Genomic DNA, 21628 nt, shown 5'->3' with positions numbered 1-21628 from the left:
ATTTCTAGTTTGATCCACATGTATTCTTGGCAAAAGTTTTGGTCCTCTCCAGTACAGATATTCTGGGTTGTTCTATGCAAGGAATCCAACCGCTCTTCTACGTTTGGTACCCCTTTTTTATTTTGTCCATACCACTCTAAAGCTTTGTGTATCTTGGGTTTTTCATCATCTCTGAGGTGCGTTTCAGTTAGTGCGTGTAAATAAATTTTCTGTTGGCTGATTTCACGCTATACTTCTTCCCATTTCAGTCTGCTGCCGCCTTGCATGTTTAGTAGGTGGATGGATAAGTTCTTCTTTTGTTTGTCTCCCGATTTTACTTTTTTGCGTTTTCTTTGTGGGTACAGGGAATCTTGTTTGGATTTTGTATGGGGTTTGAGATCCTGCGTGTTGTCTGGCTAACTTGATCCTCTTCAGTGTGGTTTACAGACGTCTTCGTGTTCAGCCAAGCGTTGCTGTCTTCATCTTGAGTAGCCTGTTGATTGTGTTCTGTTCTTTTGTCCTTTTGTGTCTGTGAGGCTAGTGGCAAGAGTTTTAGCTTGGGTTTACTGAGACATTTCTTCATGGCGTCTTGTTTGACTTCATTGGCCAAGTGCTGTTGACATTGCTTTCAGCAGTGTCTTCACTGCCCTTTGGTCCTACCGTTGGGGCGTCTGCGGTTTTGTGATGTGATTGTGTGTTCGTGGGTGTTGTTTTCTAAAAAAAGTAATTGCTTTTTTGGCGAGTAGGGAGCTCACATAGTCTCCTGCTGCTTCGGTATATTGGATGTCATTGAAGCTGTGTTGGTTGAGGTCATCCACAGTGGTTATAAATTCTATTCTGGAGCCTAGTGAAGCGAACACGTTTTTTTTTATTTTTTGGTTCCATTTGCAACAAGCTGATTCTGCTTGGGGGCCTCGCGACTTCAGTTCTGGTATGGCATATATAGGTCTTTTTTAACATAGTGGTGTTGGGGGGCCTTCTTTCTCCAAGATAGTAATTTTTCTGTGAGCTGTTCAATGTATCTCTCAACTCTGTGCCACTTAATGCTTCGACAGTACCAAAGGGAATTACTAGTTGGAGTTCGATGTTGGAGGAGTCTGCATGTGCAATTTGCCCTTCTGCTCGAAGGAATGTTTCATGTGTACTTGCTCCCGATTTGGTGGTTATGCGAAGCCTCTGGTCGTTTATTTTCTTGTATAGGTCTTTTTTAGTCTATGCGTATTTAAGTCACCAAGCACCACCGTCTGGTAGCGCTGCTGGGGTGGGCTGTTGCTGGGCCGTTCCCCTAACTGGCTTCGGGTCTTTTGATTAGTCCTTTGGTCGGGAGGAGTGCTTTTGGGTTGTATTCTCTGTTTTTGCCATTGTTTTTCTTGCCCACTTTGATCGATGGGCCTGCGCTTGTCTCTGTTTTCTCGCTCTGTTTTGCGTTTTTCTGGTCCTCATTCTGTGTTGGGCTGCGTCTCCTTTGACTAGGTGGGGGTCCTGTCTTTCCGGTGTCGTTTTGTTTTCCTTTGTGTCTTCAGGTGTTTGGCAGTTCTGCACCGGTGAGGTGCCTTCTCTTTTGCCAAGATCTTCAATTTTGGCTTGAAGCGCCATCCCCTCCCCTGACAGCCGTTCGCGTTGTTCGCGCTCAGCATTCAGCGACTGTTGTAGACTTTGTATTTCTACCTTGCTCTCGATCTCCGATTTTTTCCATTTTCTCAATGTTTCCATGCCGAGACTGCACTCGGAGCTCATCTTTCTTTCTTCGTGTGCTATTATCACATGTAGGGCAGAAATCTTCGTGCAGAACTAGCACGCAAAACTCTTACCGTGGGCCTCCTCTATGGAGGTGAACGGGGAGTCCTCCAGGTAGAACCAGCTGTCGCATCTGCCACATTGAACTTTTAGGTCATCGTCCGTGGTCGTCTTCGTAAAAGAAAAACGTTGTCATACGGTCATGCAACCCTGAACACTTAGGCCTACTGCTCTGGTAAAACAAGCAATGCACGCATCATAGCACGACACATCTGGCAGCGAAATAAGAAGGAAGCAGCAATTTTCCTTGCGGGACCCGGGGTCCTGAGAAATTCTCGCCCGCAATTGTAAATTTTCAATGCTACAGCAGAAAGAGTTATCTGCAGGAGTGGCTTCTTATGCTCAGCCATTATTGCAATCACCTCAATACAGTCACATGAAGGTGTAGCAGAAAACATCACCATCGGTTAGAATGCAGATACATCCAAGAGTTGCTCAAGGAAAGCATTTGGAACGTTTCAGACACATTTTCACACGAAAATTTTGCTTGACTCCGAGCTAAACCGTTCTCAAATATTCCCATGCTGCTTTCGGTATATACCATGAAGAGTGACCCAAATGGGTTGGCACTCCTTACGTCCTCTTAAAGAGCATAATGTAAGTTTCGCTTACACAAACGTTTCCCTAGGCTGGTTGAGCAAGAAGTCGGGAATCTCGTCATGCATTTCACAATGCTGGTCAAACAAATTAACGCACCACCCGACGCGGTGGCTCAGTTAGCTAAGGCGTTGCGCTGCTGAGCACGAGTTCGCGGGATCGAATCCCGGCCGCGGCGGCCGCATTTCGATGGAGGCGAAATGCAAAAACGCCCGTGTGCTTGCGTTGTAGTGCACGTTAAAGAACCCCAGGTGGTCAAAATTAATCCGGAGTCCTCCACTACAGCGTGCCTCATAATCAGAACTGGTTTTGGCGCGTAAAACCCCGGAAAGATGAAGATGAAATCAACGCACCCCTCGGAGTCGCAATGGCTCGAGCCAGTCCCACGCTCCCTGTGTTGGAATCACTGGAATTGACATTAACCCAACGACTGGATTTCGGTCCGACCAACTTACTCACTCCGAGCTTTTCCCGTTTATGTTGATAAAGGTACAGCGAAATTTTATTAGAAAGCAGTTACATTCGACTACACACGGCAATAAATGATGATGATGTGTGGTGTTTTATGGCGCAAGGGCCAGTTATGGCCAAAGAGCGCCATGCCAGTGTTTGTGAGTGTGCAGTGGAGCGATGAATTCTGAGAAGTAGATGAAGTGTGGCTGTAAAGGGACCTAAAAATAATCGCTGTAAAATGCGTAAAATATACATGCACTAAAATCATGGCAATGACTAATGAGGTGTACTATGAAATGAAGAATGCATTGAGAAAGAATGACACGATATTTAAAATATTTAAGATGTAGTAATCGGACAGAAGCACTACTGCCTAAACAGAGCCCTTGAACCACAAGGGCCTGGAGGCATGTGCGTATACAAAACTACTATCACAGCAGCATCCTCTGCAGGGAGGATGCGCTATGAATTTGCACACGGCAATAAAATATTACAGCGGTAATCACAATGCTCGCGATTCAGCTTGTAACGTTTCATTATTGCAAAAAGCAATGAAGGCCAAGCATCTCACCTTTTTGCTGTACTCTGGCCTTGTTGAATGCAGTATGAAATTGGTGAGTGTTCCCTGAGAGAATGCCACGACCGTGAGCTTGGGGGCGCCAGTGGCGTTTAGAACGTGGTCGATGCAGGCAGCAACATCATAGCGTCCCATTTCATCGAAACTGCGACGAAAGACACATTCACATTGTCGTTCCGGCGCTTGTAAGTTTCATACTGGAATGACTATTGATACTTTATTATGTACAAGAAAAGCGGAAAAATATCAAGAAATTGACATCATCATCATCAGTCTTTTTTTATGTCCACTGCAGGACGAAGGCCTCTCCCTGGGATCTCCAATTACCTCTGCCTTGCGCCAGCAGATCCCAACTTGCGCCTGCAAGTTTCCTAATTTCATCAGACCACCTAGTTTTCTGCCATCCTCGACTGCGCTTCCCTTCTCTTGGTACCCATCAAGAAAATGGTCAGGCAAAAAGACAATCTCTCCAGCGTCATTCATAAAATGCTTGGAAGTATTCAAGCTAATACACTAGGAAGGATTAGGAGCCAGGGTCAACGGCGAATATCTCAGCAACAATGCTTTTATGATTGTGGTCCTGTTCAGCAACGATGGGGAGAAATTGCAACAAAAGATTGAGGAACTTAACAAACAAATTGTAAGAGCAGAGCTGAGAATAATATGCAGTAAACAAAGGAAACGTTCAATCGGCACACAAGAGCACAAGAATTCATGATCGACCATAAACCTCTCGAATCGGTGCCGGAGCACTTGGACATGCAGCAGCACCAGGAACGCGCAAAACTGTTGTCGACGCTGTCGCCGTTTTGCCCGCGATCGCACCGAACGCGCGTGGCGTTGGTGACTGTTGCCAGGGCCTCTGGGGGCGGCTCGGAGGTTTTCGACGAGATCAGAACGGGAAACTCGTCGAGCAGCGTCGGAAGTCTTTACCACCTTCTCGCGTCGCAACGTTTTTATATAAATACGCATTTGGTGCCGCAGCTAAACGTCACCTCCCCTCCCGTCCCCCCACGGCCTTTCGCACGACGGAAGAAGTCGCGTTTGCTCTATATATATGGTGATTGTAAAAGGAGGAAAGTGATGATTAATTCTGCAGCCCTTCAGGTAGCACGGCGCAGAACGCGCGTTTGTTCTCCGTCGTGCGTTCGCTCCCCGTGAAAGCTCGCTTCCCTCGCGCCCTTTCACTCGCACATACAGCGTCCGGCGCGCGGCGACAATTTCATCGCCGTTGACGTCATACGGAACCTCACGCCGACGGCGACAACGGCGACGCCGACGGCAGAAATCCTCTTTGCGTGTCCATATTACTGCTATCGCAATAAAAAACTCGCATTGGCCGTATGCTGAATGTGCGAGTGAAAGCCCGTGAGGGACGTGCGCTTTCACGGGGAGCGAACGGACGGCGTTAGAGCACTGCACGGGCTCGGGCTTACCCGAAAGCCCGGGCCCGGCCCGGCCCACGGGCCGGGCCGGGCCGGGTAGAGCAGTTTTTTCACGGGCTCGGGCCGGGCACGGCGTGTGCTTTTTGACCCGGGCCCGGGCCGGGCTCGGGTTTTTGACGCGGGCCCGGGCCGGGCTCGGGCTTTCTGCGAGTTATTCTCGGGCTTCTCAACTCTGAAAAACATGTATTTTTCGGTCTCGGGCCGGGTTCGGGCCAGTTTCGGGCCGGGCTCGGGCCGGGCTCGGGCTTAAGGTAAACGGGTGGCGGGTCGGGCCGGGCGGGTAACGTAGATTATTTCCGGGCCCGGGCCGGGCCCGGGTCCCGCCATAAAAGTTTTGATCGGGCTCGGGCGGGCCGCCCAATGTAAAAACGGGCCCGGGCCAGGCCCGGGCCGCGAAATTCGGCCCGTGCAGTGCTCTAGACGGCGTAGAGCAAACGCGACTTATTCCGTCGCGCGAAAGGCCGTGGGGAGACGGGAGGGAGGGCAGCAGCAACGCGCAGAACTGTTGTCTACGGCGGCGGCGTTTTTCCCGCGTTCGCACCGAACGCGCGCGGCGTTGGTGATGTGTTTATGAAGAAAGTGCCAACCTTTGCCGTACAACCTATGGCGGTGTACCGTAGCGACCATAAGGTCAAGGTCCTTATGGTCACTAAATAAATGAAAACCACCGGATCATACACATTTCTCATTCTTTAATAGTTCAAATAACCAATTACACCATCACATATTAATAGTCATAATTAGAAATACATAATTCCCACCCCAGTACAGCTTCGCTGGTGTTCCATCTCCACCCCAGTGGAAGGGCTGACAGTTTTTCGAATAACGATGGTGATGTGTAAACTGACAGAAACGAAACTGAAACAATAAAAAGGGATACAACGGGAATGAAATCGCAGTCGAGGATGGCATAAATTAGGTGGGCTTATGAAATTATGAAATTTACAGGCACAACTTGGAGTCATCTAGAACAAGAATTGACCTGATGGGAGAGGCCTTCGTCCTACAGTGCACTTACAAATAAACTAATGATGATGATGACTGTTGATATAATAAGCAGAAAAGCACACCACACACACACACACACACACACACACACACACACACATACATACATACATACATACATACATACATACATACATACATACATACATACATACATACATACATACATACATACATACATACATACATACATACATACATACATACATACATACATACATACATACATACATACATACATACATATTTTATTCCAAGTAAAATACAAAGTAGTATTCATGCCCGCGGAAGCGTAATCGCTTGTGGGCGGGACACGGCAGTCGCTATAGTTTCTACTCGGAACATACACATACACGAAAAAAGAAAGTAAAAAGAGTATTGTACAGCATATGAACAGCATACGTGACTCAAATAACACAATGATGATGTAAGACATTATCAAAGATAATCTAAATAAATGAAGAAATCAAATAAAACACAAGAAGTAATAATACTCAAGAAGCGAAGTTACAGGACAAAGTAGTTGAGCACAAATATTATACACTGATAGGCAACCAAGAGTTCAGAGCAGATTTCAATTGTTTTACCGAATGAAAGTACATTTCCTGAGGCAACTGATTAAAATGAAAGGGGACGTAAAAATCCCGGCATCTCTTTCCATAATGTGTATATATTTTAAGAAGTTTAACATGTGTTCAAGATGTGTTCCTTCTTCGTGTTCTCGCGCTACTGAACCTAGAATAGAAAGGAGGCCCTCTTTTATCACTGTTAAACTGGTTCCTAGGCAGGGTATTTAAAAGAGACATTTATGTGGGCTTAATTACTGCTGTATAGGAAGAAGCATGCGTCAGAATCTGGACTCTCTTATCGCAGTAGTGCAAGCGTGTTTATGCGTTAAAGCATGTTTGTCACGCTTGAACGCTGGATTTGTCCGCATAATAATGAGTCGATTCCTTACCTAGTTCTCCTATATGCGCGTAGCTAAGTCGTGCTCTGGATAATATTGAAAAATTTGAAAGACGGTACCGTGCAACTTATAATATTTGTCTCAAGCTATGCAATGGTACTGTATTGGGGTGAGCTTGGAGTAGAAGGGCGGTCTGAGGCACACTAGGACACGCTTCACTGGTCCTTTGCGAGCACTCCTTCGATGTTTCAAATGTCCGTTAACAATGTAATTAACATGACAATATATCCCATTCCTATGGTGCTAACAAATCCAGAATATTCCTACGAGAGTAATTTGTTTCCGTAATACAGCTTCCGTTTTCGTTTCACACGACCACCAGAGACTTTGAGAGCGCTTTCTAAAACGACATTCCAATGTGCTGTTAATGTGTGACACCATGTCCTTCTCCTCAAAGCACAACCCAGCATTAAATGAATTACCAACTCTCCCAAAAAGCAGCACTCTTAAAGCATATGCAGTGATATACAGTTGTGCTATCGAGAAGCTGCATGCAAAAGATCCAGTTACTGTGCACAACGAAAACCTTCTTTTAAGGAAATGCGAGAGAAACTGGCTCTTAATTGAAAAGTGAAGGTGTTTTCCTGGCGGCATGCCCAGCAGGCTTCTGCAGGTGAGTGAGATTATATATAAAATAATACCCGGAATACATACGACAGACACATAAAATACGCACAACATGCAGAATTAAAGCATCTCCTTGACACCAACGTCTATTTCACGATTCCTGTGTAATTCACTGTTTGGCACACGGCCAAGGGCAGTTAAAACATGCAGCATGACGCCGTATTTATGGCATTGCGTGTATAATCCTGACTGAGAGACATCCAAGAGCAACGCAAACCAAGGAACGTAAAAGCAGAATGCGCTGATTACCTGAACTGCCAGTACTCCGGCTCATCTGGCGAAAGTGTCTTGTGGCTTACGTAAGGCTTGTTTTCTCTCATGCTCATGGCCCAAACATCAAAACCATTGTCGGCGAAGAGAAAGCCTGCGGGAAAAGATAGCACGATAAATGTGTGAACTCGTGTATCTTATTCTGTCGCTTTGGATGTTTCGAGAATATAGGGGGCACTCCCGTACTATAAATTTATGCTCTATGACCAATTCTTTGAAAGCCAGCAGCTGCAGCGTTGCTTGCTAACATCCGCGTTGGTGAAGCTGCCACGCTGCTCAGTCAATAAACTTTGCGCATTTCATGAAAAGTGGCTCTTGTCGTCTGGGTGACACGAGGTTCGCAGATGTAAAATTGCGTTAGACAGACGACAAAAATAACTTTTCAAGTGAGAAGTTCTTAACTTATGCCTCCTGGTAGTTTAATAATTGAAAACGGCTTAACTACATGCCAGTGTTTGCACGTACTGATACCTTCAAGCATCTTGTTGCTCACTCACTCGCTCATTCGTTCATTCCTTCTTTCACTTATACGGGCTATTCGCTTACACTGACATTCATCATCGATGGTTCCTGCACTATTTTTCATGCGCGGAATATTTCAATTATTCAATTTTGTTTCTCTACATGTGCGTTGTCCTTGCTATGACGCCACAAAGGGGCCGCGGGAAATAAGAATGTAAGAGTGAACGAATGAACGAACGAACGAATGAACGAACGAAAACGCTACACAAAAAAGTGAATAAACATGAGTGCTCTTGTATAGAGGTTGACGGCTAAAGTACTTTTAATGGCGTTTCGCCCTGCCGAAGGCAAGCGTGACTTTTCTTAGGAATCTTCTTTTCTTGAATGCATTACAATATGAAACAAGTGGAAATGACCAAGAAAATAAATACGGCATAGATTTCGGTTGCCCATTGAAGTGCACAAACCTTGATGCAGTTTTAATTGCTCTACGTCCTTTGGAAATGCGACATAAGTTATCTTAAGAATGTTATGGAACGCATGGATTTCAGTCGCTCATACAAGTGTATGTTGTCGATGCTACATACCTGGGCTCTGGCTTGGCAAATTGAAGAAATACACGTCCACAGCCGCCAGCAGAGAGGGCACCAAGAGCACAGGCGGGCGACGCGATTGGTTGTTTTTCTGACCTGCGGTACCTGACGCATTGCCCTGTATTCCGTGTGCAATTCGAAACACCTCGAGTATGTAGCCGTCCTCTGTGGTCGCGTAGGTGGTCTCGCAAGGATATCCAAAGTACTTGATGAGTTCGCACTACAATATCGTTGAACCGTAAAAAAGTTAGAGAGCATCACTTCATTTACAATGCTAAAGAACACGATACACTGCACTGCGGTTAGGTTTCCCATGTGATCCAATACAATGTTGCGCGCATGTGAAGAAACTACTGTGTACTTTCGTTCGTGCTTTTGGCTACGAAGCTACGGAATGCTTTCCCTCAGTGACTTAGGAGAATACCTTGTCACGCATACTTCATCTCTTCACTGTTATATACCATGTGCTGGAACCGCAATAACCTTTCTATATGTTTGAAAATATTACTTAGATTGTTTTCGCTCGTGCTCCTTGACAATTATCTGATCTCGCACTATATGTCCCGCTTATTCATGTTCGCGCAAACTACCCGAAAATATATTTTCTGCATGATTCTGAGAACATCCTAACTGCATATGCAGTCTACTACTCATGTATACTAGGATATGACCTTCTTAAATCTTATCCGAGGTCTGAGGCCCTGCATGTACTATGTATTTGCATCTTCCTACTAAAAGAATTTGCATATTTCCCATAACCCCAATATCCAATAACATCATGCGGCATACGAAAGAAATTAGTTTTTATACGAGATCCTATATGTTTCATATGAGATTATAGGATGTGGGAGTTATGGAGCTTATGGTTTTATTGAGTAAGGCTGTTCCTTTCATTGAAAATAATAATATAGCTTTTTGACTTCTAGACATTTAGGCCACATTAGATCTACCCAAAGAATAGGGCCTTTCTTAGGCATCTGTTACCCTTGTGGAGTAATAGCTGACTGCATGCTAGACTTCAAAATTGCTTTATCTCCCAACAACATCAAGCCATTTGCAGCTCCGGCTAGGTTTACTTCTCTTTGATATCTGATTGCTTCCCTCCAACGTATTATGAATTGTCGGCTCCAAGCCTTACACAGCAAGCCCCGCTCAACTTCTCGCTATTAGGCTTCGCAGGAATATCTTCTAGCCTCCTTTTCCTTGCAATTGTTATTGTAATCTTGTAATTGTTATTGTTGTCATTTTCACCCACCGTAGCTATTGGCGTTGCAAAACTCTCCCGTAATCGAGAGTAGATGTAAGCATGAAATGGCTACCATAGAGCATCTTTTTCTGCCTGTGGGGCCGCCGCCTTCAACCCCATTTCTTCTTCCAACAGTGCAGCGCGTTCAGCGTCTTTCGCTACTTGTCGCGGACCACTCACGACTCACGCACCGCTGGCATTAAAAAGAGCACAGACAACCCCGTCTCAGCGCTAAAAGATGACAATCAAGTGTATGGTACCCTCTGTTTTCCTTTTGAACGTCGCTATTGGATGACAAATAAAACTTCAGCGTACTAGAAGTTACAGCTTGAGTGATATTGTGAACAAACGTCCCCGATGGCTGATATAGCACATGCATGCCCACCATTTGTGGCGTACCGTTTGTTCGGATCTTCCTGACTCTAAGGGGAAAAAAGACTGCTGATTATCGGACTCTTAGCTTGATTTACAAAAGCTCTCGTGGCCTTTAATAAAGGAAGTCCAGTGTGGAGCAAGTTCACAAGCAGAGTGAACTTGCTGCATGGTACCAGCGGGGTGAGGTGTATAGGAACCTTGTAAATTACTTGCGAGCGCTTCAGTGATATTACTGTACAGGCGAATGGGGCCCTTATTTAAAATACTTCAGTGTTCAAGTAAATAGTGGCAACAAGGCTTCTTAAACAGTACATGCTATATGTATGTGGTCGCTAATGTTAAAGATTGCCTGCTCCAGACATGCGGTCCTAATTAAGCTTCTCAAGAAATCATAATAATGAATGTCAAGCCGCAACCGAGCTAAGAGTAATGAAGCTCTCCCGCCGTTAAAACAATAAATTTTGCACCGAAAGGGTGCCCGTAGAGGCCAAAAAAGCTGGAGAATATGCTTCTTTCGAAACATGTGCCGAATGCTCAACTCGTTGTGTTTGTAATACTGTTTTTCATCGGGTTGTAGCCTGCGCAGTTGTGTTACTCGCCACTAGAACTTAATGGCACCGGGTCAAATAGAAACTAACCTGTGAATACAGAATGTCCGAAAAAGAAAAAAAAAAACATTTGCTAGTTGTGAGTGATGAGCCTTACTCACAGGTGGGAGACGAGCTTCCAGCTTCAGGTCTTCCGCCGAAACAAGCGAAAGCGGGCATGATGCAGGAAAAGCTAGCATACACGTCAAAAGCATGTGGAAAACACACATATTGACTGTTGTATCTTGGAGGCGGCAGTGGTGCACCGCATGAAACGAGCTAAGAAGCGTGCGAAGTGTTGCAAACTTCGCACTTATATGCGCTTCAGTTTTGTTTTGGCGCCGCTATTTAGCAGCACTCACCACTCCGATATCTATGTGACCGTAAAGAAACACCGAGTCGTTACACTACTGTAGGGCGAGCGGCATGAACGGACGCGAAATTTGCGATGACACCGTTCTATGCAATGCGCGTGTGTGTGAGTCTATTGTGTAAGATTCGACTGTAGTGGGTGCGGCAGCGTGATAAACTATTTTCGTGCGGATGTGGTGACAGCACCAGACGTCGTCGTACAAGGAAAACCTTTTTACAAACCGACTGGACATTGCGTTAGCTGCGCACGTGTTACTTACGGGTGCGGTTGCGCAACACCTGCCAGTGGGTTGAGGCTGATTCCAATCACGTCGAGTGTAAGCGAATGAGCCACCACTCTTCTCCGTACCCAGTTGGGAACCGGATGAAAGCATTCGTAAACCGGTGCTGGAATGTGTGAAGGTTCCTATACCAACCCGTCTCCAACGGACATATGTTATAGAGACGAGCAAGCAATTAATATATCGTAGACAGGCTTCGACAAAACACTATTCTTGTCCCAACAAAGCAACAAAGAGATATTTTGACGTTTGCTGCTCGTTACCCTCATGCAACACGGTAGGGTGGCTAAAATGGGTAGTTATGAAAAGCGTGGCGCATGGAGGAAGGAAAAAAAAACTCGGAAGGCCTACCCAGTGCGCGCGCTAGAAAAAAAAGTGCGAAGGAAGTCACGTGGTACTTTACGCAATACCGGCAATATTCTAGGGGCACAATGGCGACTTTTATTGCGATAGTAATTATATGGACACTTCAAGCGGATTTCTACCGTCGGCGTCGCCGTCGCCGCCGTGAGGTTGCGTATAAAGCCCAAGGGCGATAAATTTGTCGCCGCGCGCTGTATGCGCGAGTGAAAGCGCGCGGGGGAGGCGCTTTCACGGAGAGCGAGCGCACGGCGGAGAGCAAACGCCACTTCTTCCGTCGGACGAAAGCCGTGGGAGTACGAAAGGGAGGGCGGGGGGGGGGGGGGAGGGACGACGCTGTGTTGCGGAACGAAGGTCGGTATTTTGTAGCGATGCGTTATGATTTATTCTATACTAGTCGTATCATCCACCGGTCACGGCCGGCTGATCCCGTTGATAACGTGAGCGGACCGTCGCTCTGACCACTGACCAAGCGCAAAAAGCGCGAAAAGGCATCGCTACAAAATACCGGCCCAAATGAGTATCTGGCAACCGGGCGCAAGGGGAACTGGCGACTCAGTCTCCCACGCGAAAGGAGGATAGTGGGAAGGCAGCGAGGGAGGGGGCAACTTCTACTCTGCCAACAACTGAGAACTTGTACTTAGCGTCGGTGCGGGCTGTCACGCGCACCGTATCTTGAAAGCGATCACCACATGGCTCTGACCTTTGTACGCGTTGTGCTTTCGCCGCTCAGTTTCCGTTGAAGCGATAGACCGCACGAACCAACGCTCGCTGCGGCGGCCGCACTTGTGCACGCCAGCATTTCGACAGTGGTTGTCTGCGGTCATCGAGTGTTTGCTTGTGCGCGCTGACACCACGCTTGTTAATTCAGTTAGTAAACGAATGTGCCCATGTTTATGTAGCCGATAAAACTAACGCACGGAGACTGTGCCCCTTTCGGGGGAACCATGCTTACGGGCCATCGCAGACCGAAACCACGATATTTCATAATCTGTACAATGAACGCGTTGCAGGTCAGTGACAGTCGTGCAGTGTTCCTGCTTTTTACGGCGCACAATGCATTTGCGGCACGTGGAACGCTATTCAAGAATGCATTGCCCTGGCTTGAGAACCTCGTGTTCAGAAACAACTTGGTTTTGGGCACGTTAAAACACACGTTGCTCAACTGGTGCGTGTTTCTCATAGTACTCGCGATAGCATGAACTCGCTACAGTAGAGCGCATTGGAGGGTCATACACACCTGCACAGCTGTACCTCAGTGCACGCGCCTGTACAGTTTCTCGCAGAATATGGGCTCCATTTTACTGCCCTCGACATCGGCATTTTCACAAGCTTCAGGCCTGCTTACCCACCTGTACCGTTTTGTTATCTGTAAGCGCAGGGAAGTAAAGGTTATCGGATGCGCTGCAAGATGGAGTAAGGCTCCACAAAACGTACGGCTGCGAGCACATCTAGGGGCTCATTCACGGTCGCACGTAGGCCGGGTCTACGCACGTACTGTTCGGTACCGTGCGCCGGCTACCACAGAACTTCGGTTCCGTGAAGCATCACTTACCGTGGGAAGAATGCATATCAGGCCACAGTCACTGTATCTAGCTGTGTCAGAAACGACGCTCTGTTCTGCCTCCTCGCCGGCGCGCTGCGGTAGTAATGCGCGGCCACCTTAAAGGGTCCCTGAAAGGGTTCGGACAAATTTTGTAGACGTGTAGGATACAGCTACAGTAAAACATTCGCGTCACAATTTAAGAGAAGCGTCTCATATTAAGAGAGTTGCGGACGATTACAAGTTGCCCTCCTCCCTAGCCATGCATTTCCTCCTCAACTCGTTCGCCGAGTGATCGGGGCTAAGATCCGCCTTCGCTGGCTTTACGTAATGTTGTGACGTACGTTGTCGTCTACTTCCGGTTGTCTTGGAGCCAGCGCGCGAAGGCTCTCCAACCTCTCCGCTAGCCGCCCGGCCGTCGATCCCCTGCGAGAGCGATCAAGCAGCGTGCGTTGCGAGCGTTCTGTCGCAGCGCCGAGCGTGTCCAGTATACATAGTTTGCACGTAACGTCATATCCGCCGCCTGCCCCGACCGTCCGCCATCGCTAGGCACCTCGCTACTAGCCGCTGGCCCGCTGCGTTTGTGTTCGGCGTTCGTTTCTACGTGTTAGCGCCGCGTGTTTGCTATCGTGAAAGCTTTGCGATGGCAAAAGTCAGGAGCCCTGAATTTTGCCCTTTCTACATGGACGAGCTTGTAGGGCCGACGCGGGCTCGGTACAAAGAAAAGGTCAGAATGTGCGACGGCGTAGACCCATACTAGCTGCACCCGGCCACGACGTACGTGGATATTATTAATTATCTTGTCCTGTCCACGAGCTACGTCACGCTGAACGAAATAAAGGCTTACAAATCGCTGAAGGCGCACAATTACTTCACGAGCGGTTGGATGAGGAACGTTGCAGCGAAGCGCTTGTCGTCGGGTCTTCCCATGGTCCTTGGCGAGGTGAGTCAATGAAAGCATATCTTCCTTGGCGTGCGGCAGAGAAAGCTAAGTATTTTTTGTGCTGCTCCATTCAGGGACAGCTTTCTTGCCACAAATGTTCACCTATATGCACTTTTTCCCCAATCTTCAAAACGTGTGTCCGTTTCTTTGTGCGAGTTTTAAAACTCGCACAATTGGTTTAGACCAATTGGTTTAGAGTTAGGTGCATGTCTGTGCATGTGAATTTTGTTGCGTTAAATAGAAGTAGCCCACCATAATAAAAGCATGCAGACATTCAAATATTGCTTAGCATATCGCTAAGCGAAGCACACATACCAAGAAATGACGATGCGAGGCAGTTTGTAGGCCGTTAAAAAAAGGGGGGGGGGGTTTACGTGCTAAAATCACGATCTAATTGTGAAACACGCGGCAGTGGAGGGTTCCGGGATAATTTTTACCGCCCAGAGTTCCTTAACGTGCACTACAACACAAGTACACGGGCGTTTTTCAGAGCGGTAAAGACGACTATGCGTGTGGGAGCGGGCGGTCACCAACCAGTACGGGGCTTTCGCTGCCGCCCTTTTACGATCATGCGTGATGTGCAGTGTTTTGGCGTGTTATATACTCGCCCGAAACAAAGTGACGACACGCACGTTGTTCAGGTCCTTCCGATTTATCCGGGAAAGCCACAGGCACCGACGTTTCTCCGACAGCATTCTTGTGCGTTCGCACTGCCATGTTCTTACGTTTGGTGTGGACCTACGCCCGGTTCTGCGTAGCTCGGCTTAGCGGCAGTGGTACTTCTTGTGCGGCAACCGAAAATCGCGCAGATTGGCATGATCACGACGCGAGAAGGAACTTCGGATCAACAACGCGTCAGCGCGCACAGCCTGCCCCAGCACGCTTCCGCAGGCCCGCAGGTGCCTAAAGATGGCGGACAGGCTCGCGGACCGGTGCGGAAATGACGCACGTGCAAACTATGTATTGCGGTAACCACAGGCGGGCTGGGTGTTTTGACGGAAAGCCAGAGGCGTAAATTAAAGCCCTTCCATACCGCTGTGATGAAGGAGCTTCGTAGACGTACGTGAGCGGCCTGATCGGCATGCACGGTCCAGCCATCTGGTAGCGCAGAGCTTAAACAGCCAAATACAGATCTAATATTCTTGTTAACAAGTGTAAAGCTTTTGAAACATATAAAAATACAACGTATTCAAGATTACGCTCCTGCCAAAAATTTGAGCCAGCAGAAAAGTAGAAAAAACTTGGTTACTGCTATATTAGCTGTGTGTTTGGTTGAGCTTTGTGCCGCCAGGTGGCTGCACCGTGCAAGCGGTTCACGTTTGCCCCTCCGTTCATCACGTAAAACGTGGTAAAACGGCCAGTACATTTACGCTTGCGTTCACCTGAATACCGGACAAGCTAAATTCTATTGTGGCAATCCTTCGACGTGAAGTGACGGCCGCAAGCACGTAGATGCTGGCACCGTTTGGATACCGTCAGTCAGATGCGCTGCAGCCACTCCGCTCGTCTGCTGCCTTGCAGCGTCGCAGCTTGACATGTCGCCGATCGCTACGGTTGCAGCCCACTACGCAAGGGCGAACAATGGTGTTTGCGAAAAGAAAGAACTAGACCAACACTTACCGCGCAGCTCTCGTCAACACGGAGCGCATTGTAACACAAGCAGACGACACTTGCTGTGGGCCCGAAGTGCTTTTTGTGTAGTGATACATGTTCTTGTGCATTCTCTTTCTGTTACTTTCTTTTTATAGAAACAAATTAACTAACATCTAATCTATTACGAACATTTGTTCACCATAATGTTGGAAAAATTATCGATGACGCGCCCTGGGCAGCCAATCGGATAGCTGGCCTAGTGACATATTCTGGGCAAATCGCGTCATCTGGGCACAAAACTCAGCCGCTTGGCGTGCTGCAATCGGTAGCGATGTAGATTTTTAAAACCTTATAATAAATCACACGTTTTACGTGGAGCGATTAGATGCGTCAATTAATGATCAGAAGGACCTACTCTAACGACTCAGTACGTTTGTACAAAAGCGTCAAAATTGTTTCATGGTCCCTTTAAATTTGGTCAATAAAGCGTGACGATTCCTCAAGACACAGCGAGCATTCTTGTTCGCGCTCGAAAAATCCCGATGGAATGCCGTGTCTCCAGCGATTTGTTGCAGTGCAGTAATAATGCGTAGAATTTTTTCGTATCGCCTCGCATCTAGCTCGCAAGTCCGTGTTAGAGCCCCAGGAAGTCCAAGCAGAGAAACGCAAGGTAGTGATAAAACTGATCGATAAAGGTGAACATTTTGAATGGACGCATGAACTGCGCAGCTGCGGGTACTTGCGGTTGCTGAGAACAGTGGAGCTGGCTGGGCCGATAAAGCATCTTTATTTTCATAAAAGCTGGCTGAAGCACTGGATCCAACCTCACGATCTAATTTGCGAAGCTCATTATGAACTTTTTTCGACATGACTTCGGCAACGGTAATACGTTTGCACATCGCGATTAGATCCTTTCGGTTTAGGATCACTGTGGAGCGCGCGCGTCCGAGCAGTTGCGCGCAGCCCGGCGTGGCTTCGCACCGAAGGCGAGAAATATGAACGAGACAAGAGAATCTGCCCCGACAAGATGGCGGAGTAACGTCAACTTCCCGCGTCACTGAGCTTCACAAAGAATGACGTCAGGCGTCTCCTCAGCTTACAAATGCGCAAGCATTTCCATGCTTACCCAACGAGAAATCTATCCGTCCCTCCCGTAAGACGATCGCCTTTAAGATAGAGCCCGCAGCAGTGAGCGACCGTATGCCTTCGCGCCGCCTGTCACTTCAACACGAACGAGGCGGCGAGAACACAGCGCTCACGGAGCTCTGAGCACATGCCGCACTCTGCCCGTTTCGCAGATCGCTTTCAAGATACGGCCTGCACCGCCACGCCAGACGTAGCCGCCGCCGGAGCACGGTTGATCACGGTTCATAATGGTTCGACGCGGGTGAATAACGCGCTAAAGAACGATAACGGTTTACACTGATAAGAACGTCATCAGCGCACCTGGCGCCGCCTCTTGTAGTAGAACCAACCAACGAGAGACAGTGCACATAAACGAATGTTGCATACATGACATTAATTTCCTACACCTCCCTCGTCATTTCATCTTCTTTCTGGGGTTTTACGTGCCAAAACCAGTTCTGATTATGAGGCACGCAGTAGTGAAGGGCTCGGGATTAATTTTGACCACATGGGGTTCTTTAACGTGCTCTACAACGCAAGCACACGGGCGTTTTAGCATTTTGCCTCCATCGAAATGCGGCCGCCGTGGTCGGGACTCGATCCCGCGACCTCGTGCTCAGCAGCACAACGCCTTAGCCACTGAGCCACATTATCCCTCGTGATTTCACCCCACGTCCACATCCGCTGCGGGCTATCTATAACACGAGGGAAAATTGCTGCTACTCGCCTCTTCTACGTCGTTTCATGCAGGTCTCACTTAACAGTTCGGTGTTCCAACCGCGCTTCTCTGTTTCACGATTCTTTTGCAGTCGTTCTGGCAATTAAACGAAACACTCCAGCGTAAGACCACTGAACACCACGTCGTTACTACAAAATGCTTATGCATCTTGAGGATAACTCCCAAATGAGATTCTACGTTGACTTTTTCATTCCTCCATGGCATATTGCGTTTCCACTGGCGGAAGTGGCTGCACGCTCGCCGCTAGGGGAGAACCCGACGCTGCCGCTCACAGCGCGCTGCGCGGCGGCGCAGTTGTTCGTTTCAGTGAATATACTTTTAATTAGGGTAGAACAAAATTCCAATCGCACCAGTGGTTACGCTCACAATGTGCTCCAGTTTTATCTAATGTGAAGTCGCTGTCGTCTACAGCTCTTTCAGCACTCTGCCCCGCAGGGGCGTCTGCGTAAGCAGGCGTTTGGTGTGTTGCGACACCACGTACCCGAGCACACGAGGGTTGGACCCTCCCGCGTGTAGCCGTGCGCGGCTGAGCCGTGTGTGGGGAAAGGGGGATCCTGGGGGTTGAGTCGATGCCGGGTGTGTGAACCTTTAAGGCCTCCCGGCAGAGGCAACACACCTCTTCGGCCTCTGTTCACATAGACGGCACCTCCAGACTGACCCATCTGGAGGAAATCGGCAGTCGCCTTTTCCTGTCCCCCTCTTCAGTCTTCTATCTTTCCCTCTCACTTTTCGATCTTTCCTATCTTCTAGTCACTTCTTCTCGCTTCCGAATTTCTGGGCGGCAAGGGTTAATCTTGTGTATTATATCCTACCTTGGATATATATATATATATATATATATATATATATATATATATTAGGTTATAGTGGCGGTGTATAGCTGGCGTGTGCAGGTAATCTTCAAACCTTGTACCGTCCCCTTGTTGGGATCCGTGGTGGGCGGCTACCATGGCTGCCGATATCAATAAACCTGGATGGCATTAGCATCATTCCCTAAACTACCTCATCGTCCTCTCTCAAAAAGAGGGCGCACCGAAGAAACAGCTCAATTCTTCTTTCAACGCAAAGAAACCTTCCCACGATTACATGTCATTCATAGTGAAAACCATGGAAAGACCGTAAGAATGATTTCACCTTTCACTGTTGCGAAAAATCTCACCGATACAATTGGTCCCGGCAGCAAAGTTACAAAGATGGCGAGCAGTGACCTCCTTCTCGAGGTCTGCGACAAACAACAACATGACAAACTCCCAAATCTGGTCTCACTCGGTGGTGTGAACCTCACAGTGACTCCACAGCGATCCATGAACACAAGCAGAGGAGTGATTTCCGACGATGATCTGCTGTACCTGACCGAGGAAGAGCTCCTAGAGGGCTGGAAGGAGCAGAATGTTACCATAGTGAAGAGAAGAATAATCAAACGGGAAAACAAGGAAATTCCATCTAAACATCTGATCGTCACCTTTGCGTCCAGTGTGCTGCCAGAAACGTTAGAAACTGGAAACACGAAAGTCCGAGTCCGACCATACATACCGAATCCTCGAAGATGTTTCAAGCGTCAGAGGTATGGCCATGGTTCACGCTGCTGAGGCCGACAAACCTGTGTGAAGTGCAGCGACCACGATCACCCCTCAGATGACTGTGATGGCGCACTCTAGTGTTCGAACTCTGCCGGTGGACATGCAGCTTACCCTAGAACGTGCCCTACGTGGCAGAAAGAAAAAGATATAATCACCCTCAAAGTAAAGGAAAACATTTTATTCCAGGAAGCGCGAAAGCGTGTATCATTTCTTCATACTGCAAGGTATGCTGATGCGGTGCGCAAGGGGGCAGCGCCGCAGCAGACTCCGGCATCTACCTGGTCCACAAAGAGTGCGGCCGCAGAAGTGCCACCAGCCCCCCTGGTGAAAGCAGCCAGCACTGCTTCGCCGTCCCTAATGCAAGGCCCATCGACCTCCGGGTTGGTAGGCTCTAAGGCTTCGTCTCTTGAGGTGAGGTCTTCACGACGACCACACCGCTCACAAGAGCGGACGTCCAGCACCTCTCAAGAGGCAATGGACACTATTCCGATCCAGACGGCGCAGCCAGCGCCGAAGGACCGCCGCGAGTCTCAGGACCGCGGCAAGAAAGACAAACCCCGCATTACGGCGCCCGGGAAGGGCTCTGTAAGCTAAGCAATCTTCTTAGACACACAGCACAAACCCCCTTTTTTGTAGACATGGATACTGAATTATTACAATGGAATGTCAGAGGTCTTTCTTTGCGGAACCTTGATGACGTTAAAGAACTACTACATAAGTTTAACCCAAAGGTGCTGTGTGTCCAAGAGACACACCCTAAATCTAGACATACCGATTTTCTCCGGAAATATGCCATTTACCGCAAAGACCGCTACGATGCTGCCGCATCGTCCGGCGGTGTAGCAGTTATAGTACATAAGGGAGTTGCCGCTCAGCAATTACAGCTGCAAACGCCCCTTGAGGCAGTCCCAGTTAGAGCTGTGATATTTAACAAATTAGTTACAATTAGTTCCTTATATATATTCCTTCTGGTTCTCAACTATTGAAAACAAACCTTCAGAGCTTTATCAATGAACTTCCTGAACCCTATATAGTTGCAGGAGACTTCAACACACATATTTATATTGTTTATACATTAAATTTATGTACTCACCTGAAGTCCCCCCGTATGTAATGAGCACTAGGGCCTTTAGGGTATTGAAATAAATAAATAAAATAAATAAATGAATAAAAATATTACCGTTTGGGGCTATTATAGTTGTGATGCGAGAGGGCGCCTAATAGAATATTCCCTGTTTTCCTCGGGTGCCTGCTTATATACTTAACAAGAAGGAACCTTAGACCTACATTCTACAGTCTTGCGGACCAAACATTTTCCTCGATAGATCTTACCATAGTGTCATGTACTCTTATTCCCTATCTGGAGTTGAGTGTTATTAGGAACCCATATGGGAGCGACCACTTTCCCATTGTTTTAAACTGTGCAAAATAAGATGAAAACACTCCACATGCTCCCAGGTGGAAGGTAGACTCAGCCGACTGGAAGCGATACAGAGAGCTCACGTACTTGACCTGGGATGATATCTGTAGACTCAATATTGATGACGCAGTGGCATACGTAACAGCATTTCTAGTCGATGCAGCGTCAATGTGTATCCCGGAAACAAATGGGTCGCCTTCAAAACGTCGTGTTCCCTGGTGGAATGGCTATTGTAGGGAAGCGCGAAGGAAGCAAATTAAGCCTTGGAGTCGTCTTCAACAACAACAGAAAACCTCATCATCTTCAAGGAAATAAAGCTCAGGGTAGACGAACACGCCGCCGTGTTAAAAGAAACAGCTGGCATAAATACATTTCTAGTACAAATTCTTACAGAGACGAGAGGAAAGCTTTGAACAGAGTAAAAAAAAAAAAAAAGGCCGGCAATCTCAGCCTCTGCCTTTGGTCAGTACCGAGCGAGACACGTTCAAAGAACAAGCTGATACTTTAGGAGCACACTTTGAATACATTTCTAATTCTTCGCACTACTCTGACACATTCTTGAGCTATCAGCGACAAGCAGAACGAGTGCCTCGGGTTCAAAAAAGCAGACTGAACCATACAATCATACATTCAACATGGCGGAATTTCAAGCTTCACTAAACTGCTGCAATAATTCGGCTCCAGGAACC

The 21628-nt window shown here is 47.6% G+C and overlaps 1 protein-coding gene across 1 annotated transcript in view; it reads right to left on the bottom strand.

Annotated features, from left to right (window-relative positions):
* LOC119464169 (lipase lipl-3-like) overlaps positions 1–21628 on the bottom strand; it is a 52937-nt gene that overhangs the window by 14080 nt on the left and 17229 nt on the right. Inside the window, exons 2-3 of the mRNA XM_049655414.1 lie at positions 7700–7814; positions 3398–3548 (exon numbers count right to left, since the gene is read on the bottom strand). Of these exons, the coding sequence (XP_049511371.1) occupies positions 3398–3548; positions 7700–7776 (228 nt within the window). The 5' untranslated portion in view covers positions 7777–7814. The remainder of the gene's footprint in view (positions 1–3397; positions 3549–7699; positions 7815–21628) is intronic.

This window comes from Dermacentor silvarum, chromosome 9, assembly GCF_013339745.2.
Source record: "Dermacentor silvarum isolate Dsil-2018 chromosome 9, BIME_Dsil_1.4, whole genome shotgun sequence".
Lineage (NCBI taxonomy): Eukaryota > Metazoa > Arthropoda > Arachnida > Ixodida > Ixodidae > Dermacentor > Dermacentor silvarum.
This window is presented reverse-complemented; position numbering and strand designations above follow the sequence as displayed.